The 7,007-nt window shown below is 37.0% G+C and overlaps 1 protein-coding gene across 1 annotated transcript; it reads left to right on the top strand.

The window, feature by feature from the left end:
- Window positions 1–9: 9 nt before the first annotated feature.
- On the top strand, window positions 10–888 carry LOC108371212 (uncharacterized; the record flags this gene model as incomplete). Its single annotated transcript, XM_017626717.1, has 2 exons — window positions 10–541; window positions 634–888. Coding segments are annotated over 2 exons (711 nt in total), but the record flags the coding sequence as incomplete, so codon positions are not given.
- Window positions 889–7,007: the final 6,119 nt, after the last annotated feature.

The raw sequence follows: 7,007 nt of genomic DNA, 5'->3' as shown, positions 1-7,007 counted from the left end.
TTCATTTTCCCACAGGAGCCGCATTATTTCGATAAGTTTTACCAAGGCGTATTCAGCATGTCCGCATTAGCGAAACAGGATTTTGTGATACGAGGAATTACGACTTTCATAGAAGTGCTAAGAGAAACACCCTCGTTGAGCAAATATGTGCCCTACTTTGCGGCTGTAGAATCAACAGCCTTCCAACAATGTCGCGCCTCCTTTGATGAGTATCGGGAATCGCCCAAGCCTGGCGCTTTCTATGTGCTTTGTCACGGCGATTTTCATTGCAAAAATATGATGTTTAAACATAACAAAGAAACTGGTAAATTCGAAGATGTAATGTTACTGGATTATCAAGTCGGATATGTCGGTCCCATCGTGATGGATTTGATATACTCAAAGTATTTTATTTTGGATGAGGATCTCCGTTTGGAGTTTCCAGCGCTTGTGTACCACTATTTTACTACTTTGACGGACACTTTGAAGAAAATAGGCTTTGAAGGTGAGCTGCCAAAACTTACTGAGATCCATAAGCAGTTTATGCGTCACAAGCACTTTGGTAAGTAGTTATTTATAAAGTAGTTACATACTTTGGCGCTTAAAGATTTGCTTGACGCTTTGTTAACAACTACGTTTGTTATTTTATTTTAGAGCTATTTCTCTTAACCACTTTTTTGCCTACGTGGATGGCAAAGAAAAGTGATATCGATATGGATTCGGTTATGACATCTGAAGAGTATCGTCGCAATTTATGTAAATCTGCAGAATATATAAAGTATTTGGAAAGTGCCTTGCCTCGTCTCTTGCATCTGGGTTATTTTGAAGATTAAAGCTTTTTCAATTAAATTAATAGGAAAAGTAATATGTACGTATGTATATATATGCATATATAGCACATATTTCACAATAATAAATTTATTTTTCTCTATATACTGAATTGAATTTTACAATTTGGATTACGCGATTCTTACCCTCTTAGAGAAACATTTTTATCAGTGTTCATCAAGAACTAACNTTAAAGCTTTTTCAATTAAATTAATAGGAAAAGTAATATGTACGTATGTATATATGTGCATATATAGCACATATTTCACAATAATAAATTTATTTTTCTCTATATACTGAATTGAATTTTACAATTTGGAAACGATTATTAATATCTTACGCGATTCTTACCCTCTTAGAGAAATACTTTTATCAGTGTTCATCAAGAACTAACCCACTGTCTTTGCTATGAGTAGAGACTAAATGAGTCAATTGTTTTATTTATTTACTTATGTATACACACTAGAGTGGTCGACATTTTGTATGGGGAAAAACTTTCATCATAAAAAACGGGGCACCCCCTTAGTTGTTTCCTTTTTATTTTTGCAATATCTATACGAGCTTTCAATTTCCTACTGTAACGAGTACAGGGTGCACAAAAACGTCGAAATGTGCTACTGCGTCGCTGTGAAATTGGCAAAAATATTGGTGATTTTTATAAAAAGCTACTGTTGCCGCGACTGCTGAATCTTGTGATGNACGGGGCACCCCCTTAGTTGTTTCCTTTTTATTTTTGCAATATCTATACGAGCTTTCAATTTCCTACTGTAACGAGTACAGGGTGCTCAATAACGTCGAAATGTGCTACTGCATCGCTGTGAAATTGGCAAAAATATTGGTGATTTTTATAAAAAGCTACTGTTGCCGCGACAGCTGAATCTTGTGATGTNCGAGTACAGGGTGCACAAAAACGTCGAAATGTGCTACTGCGTCGCTGTGAAATTGGCAAAAATATTGGTGATTTTTATAAAAAGCTACTGTTGCCGCGACTGCTGAATCTTGTGATGTTTTTTTTCCATAGTTGAAATTTGAAATGTTCTTAGGTTGTTTAGCCAATTGTTTGATTAATATATGTACACAATACTCCTAAAGTAAAATATGAGCAACATGAACATCCTCTAAACTTATATCTACTTAGAAACGTAAGGTTTGGTACCAGCACCTCTTTCGGCAAGAGGAAAAATACTGGAAGGTGCCCCAAATCCTCTCTCAGAATAAAATTTTTTGAACCACGCTAATACACACGCTGCTTCGTCATTTCTCTGATTTTACTTATCGCTTTTCATCTGCTTAGTGTAAATGGGCAATAAGTTGGCGAAACTTCTTATCAGGCACGCGTAAATATGGGGTGCGATTAAAGAATAAAATCGAAGATATAAGCAACATAGCAGCCAGAAATATTGCAGAGTAGCTTGCGTGGAGATATACAATTTACAAGATTACTTTAAATTACATATGTATGTATTATTTCAGCGATATTCAGCTTTCTTATTTAATCTATATCTATACAGGGTGTCCCAGAAGTAACGTGCCAAACTTTAGGGGAAGGTAGGTGGGGGGTGAGCTCCCTGATAAACAAAAAATTTTCAGGTAAAAGTGTCACCGTTTTTGAAATATTTACATTTTTTCGAATTTAAAAAAAATCGTGCATTTTCATGTGTTTTCTTTAACTGCAACTACAAACCGGGCAATACTTAGTAAATTTTTTATGTAAAATACTTCCAGATAGTTGCCCCTCCATACTCAAATGCAATGTAGTTAAAATATATTAAGGAACCATCATAAAATTAGGACTATTTTGGGATTTTTAACTTTTTGATATTTTCTTCCCCAACTTTGACTATCTCGGGTGAAAAAAAAATGTACTGAGCTATAACTTTACATTACACAAAAAAATTGCTCATTTCATAAAGATTTTAGAAAGGTGCCACACTTAATGTTTCGAATAGAAAAAAAAAGTTATAGCCGCTTTTGTGGGTAAAGGACTGAGACACGCTAGAATGTATTTAATAGATTTAAATTGAATTTGCTCTTGTTACCGTCAAATGACATGCTAAATAGTACAAAGGTACATTATTACCTGCTCCTGACATTATTTTATGTTACTTACCGGAATTCGGACTAGAGTCTATAACAAGGGCTATATCTATCAGTATTTTGTGTGAAGGATGGGTTCACGTGAAATAAAATATACATAATTTGTTTGAAGAAAACTTTATACATTTATTGATAAAATATGCTCAAATTGGCGACCTTCTACTCTGGGAACCATTTTGGGATTTCAGAGATTTTAGGGATTCTCGAGAATTATCGATATTTTTATCGGTTTTGTTATAGATATAGTTATCGATTATTTATCGATTTTTGGTGCTGGCTATTTATTGATTTTGTTGTCAATATTTTTATCGATTTTGTTGTCGATATTTTTATCGATTTTGTTATCGATATTTTTATCGATTTTCTAATCGGTTTTGTTACCAAAATTATTATTGATTTTGCTATCGAAATTTTTATCGATTTTGTTATCGATATTTTATCGGCTTTTTTATAGATAATTTATCGATTTTTTATCGAATATTTATCGATTTTGTTATAGATTATTTACCGATTTTGTTATCGATTATTTATCGATTTTGAGCCGATGTATATATGTATGTATATATGTATGTATATTGGTTATGAAACAAAATAAATAGGTAACGTAAGTTTCACTTCTCCAGTGTGGCCCAGGCACACTTACTTTTTTCAGTAGTGCTATCACCTGTTTAAAAATTATAAGATCTTCACCGTTCGTTGGATAACAAAACGAAATACCAAATGAAAGGGCATGGCCTTCGCATTTACAAAAACTTTATCTTTTTTGAGTAGGGTTGCCACCTATTTAAAAATTATTATTTTATCCTTTCTTAGTATAAAGGAAAGTTGAGGTAGTGGTAAGCAGTGCGCGCTTCCACTCCGCAACGCCTGGGTATNATTTAAAAATTATTATTTTATCCTTTCTTAGTATAAAGGAAAGTTGAGGTTTTTTTTTTATTATTGTCGGNGTTCAAGCCCTGGTCAAAGCAACATCGCCAAAAAAAATGGTGAAAAAAGGTTTTTTCTTAACAGCGGTCGTCCTTCGGCAGGCAATGGCAAAACTCCGAGTGTATTTCTGCCATGAAAAAGAGCTTCTCATAAAAATACGATCGCCGTTCGGAGTCGTCGGCGTAAAACTGTAGGTCCCTCCTGTTTGTTTGACAACATCAAGACGCACGCCACAAATCGGAGGAGAAGCTCGGCCAAACACTAACATATGTGTACGCGCCAATCTATTGTTATTATTATTTATCTCCAAAATTACTAAACGGTTATGTATGTAGTTAGGGGTATTAACCTCCATACTTAGAATTTCTATAAGGTTGCCACCTGTCTAAAAAATCTAAGGCCCCCGCAATAAAAAGAGACAGGCCGAATTACGTGAATGCGAAGAGCTTGAAATGCTGGCCGACTGGAAGAATGCCTGAACATTTTACCAGAGAGTTAGGCGACTTAAGGAAGGTTTCAAGACCAGCGCGTATTCCTGTTAGAACAACAATGGCAACCTAGTTGCCGATGTTCAGAACGTACTTAAATTATGGAGAGAACACTTTTCCACCCTTCTGAATGTTAGCGGCACGGAAAGTTGTGGAGAAGAAGAACCCGAGTTCCAAGTTGATGATGACGGAGTCGATGTTCTTCCTCCTGACTCTGACGAGGTATAGGTATAGCAATAACGCGGCTGAAAAACTACAAAGCTGACAGCTGAGCTATTCAAGTACGGCGGCGAGGAGTTGACAAGGTGCATACATCAACTCTTATGCAGAATGCGGTCAGATGAACGCATGTCCGACGACTGGAATTTAAGTGTGATCTGCCCAATCCACAAGAAAGGTGACCCCGTCATTGAACTGATTGGGCCTTATAAGTGTGGCTTTAGGCCTGGAAAATCCTTCATAGACTAAGTATTCACAATACGCCAAATCTTGGAAAATACCCGCGAGCTTTCGACAGCACTAAAACGAGTTGCTTATACGCGGCTATGTCTGAGTTTGGCTTCGCCGCCAAACTGACACAGCTGTGTAAAATGGCGTTGACGAATACCATTAGCTCCGTCAGAATTGGGAGAGACCTCCCCGAGCCGTTCGCCACTAAACGGGGTTTCGGACAGGGCGACTCTCTTTCATGTAACTTCTTTAATCTGATGTTGGAGAAGATAATAAGAGCTGCAGAACTGAACCGTTCAGGAACAATTTACTACAAGAGCGTGCAATTGCTGGCTTATGCCGATGATATCGACATCATCGGTATCAAAAACCGCGAAGTGTGTTCTGCATTAAATGGGATGAAATGCATTACCACTTAACCGCTATCCAGATAGTGAAAGGAATAATTCTATTTAACTTTTACTATGTAGCGCTTGTGAAATTTGAAATGCACTACCACTAAAGGCCTAAATACCAGAAAGCTAAAATACGAGAGAAAATTACACTACATAGTGCTACCAGTTGATAATTTATAATTTTGAAAAATATCCAAGCTGCTGCCATAGAGGTGATCAAGTCGTGAACAAATTCTACTCCCTTTGACTGCACCTGCCAGCGCCCTTCTTGTTGAAATTAAATCTCACTTAAACATTTTCCGAAATTCGAGTAACAGTCATCAAATCAAGTTTATCAAGTCCCAACACGGCCCAATTTTGAAATGTAAAACGATTTTACTTTAACGAATGGAGGCAGAAACCTCTCCCATGAGTCCATACAAACCAGTATTGATTTATAAAGGCCTGCGTGTGTTCACTGACCATTTGTCCATGTGCGTTCATTGCAGTTGGCATGCGTCCGATCCGTCGACATTTGGAACATTGGAGCACACACAACATTTGTCGGCCACTCAGCTGCCCAATTCAACGTCGAAAGCAGCTGCCAGCAAAACTGTCATGCGTTTCAATGCTTGGCAGCAATGCGTTCTGTTTGAGGCGCTTTGACTCTTTCATAGAATAGATTGCGACGAGGGCTGCTGGGGGGGTTTCGATTCGCATGGAAGTTGGCAATCCAGCACGAGTGGCTCTACTCAAATTTAACCGCATTTTAATATCCGACGCCTTTGTGCCGTTTTCTATACATACATACATACATACATACATACATACATACATACATATGTAGATGTACGAATATGCGATTGCCAATGTATTTTGGTTTCGGTTTTGATTTCAGCTTCAATCGAATCAAATAGTGAGCAACCTGGGACAAACGGATGTGAACAATGAAGATACAATTGCGTGGCTAACGACAGGCAATCATTGCTGAAGTTTTGAGCTGAAATAGTTATATATAGCACCATTGCAGAAAATGGCAAAATGGTATGCCCTGTTAGTAAGTCTGTAATTAACAGAACTTATTTGTGTGACGCGCTGATTTACATTTGTGCGTATATATATATGAATGATTTCTCAGTTGTTTAATATGACAAATGTAAAGCACATTGCAGTGGCGGATACAGGTTTTTGTTTTGGGGAGGGGCGATTGGGATCGACTTGTCGAATAACGTTAAATTACAGGCATCTAGCTTGATTCACAGCGGAGTGACCAATCGAAGCTTTATGACACCCACGCATCCAATCTGCTCGAAGCCTCATTTATTTTTCACGCAAATAGAGGTTCTAGTAATTTTTATGAAGTTCGAATTTAAATGTTTTGTGATATAATTTTACTTTAAGTAAGTTTGGTGTTGTGAATTTGGCGCAAGGTCCATTTACAGAGTCGCATGTAATAAAACAATTATACTTTTTTTGTAAAAAAGCACAAGATTAACAGTTATGCTCTGGGTTTATTAGAGCAGTATATATTTGTGTATATTACATAAATAATTATTTTTTGCTTATATTGTTTGTCAAATGAGGGATGTAGTTAAGTAACTTAACAACTTATCTTAGTTTAAAGCAGCCAACTCGGGCGTTCGATAATAATCTTCGGCGCTAGATGCACGATAATTAGCCCGAAAATTGTATCTGTCCGCACTCCGAGGAAGAACAATGTCCAAATAGTATAGGTAATTCCTTAGCGATATCGGTAACTAACGCGGCAAGCGCTGTTTCTACGCATTTCGCTGTTATCCCCCTAGGAATGTCTGGTTACACAGTTGAATGTGAAATTTTCTACTTTCACCGCGGGAATAGACAA

The sequence above is a fragment of the Rhagoletis zephyria genome, unplaced genomic scaffold, assembly GCF_001687245.7.
Source record: "Rhagoletis zephyria isolate East Lansing unplaced genomic scaffold, Rhagoletis_zephyria_1.1 Rzeph_scaffold_04786, whole genome shotgun sequence".
Taxonomy (NCBI): Eukaryota; Metazoa; Arthropoda; class Insecta; order Diptera; family Tephritidae; genus Rhagoletis; species Rhagoletis zephyria.
The sequence above is the reverse complement of the archived record's forward strand: the minus strand, read 5'-3'. Positions and strand labels throughout refer to the sequence as shown.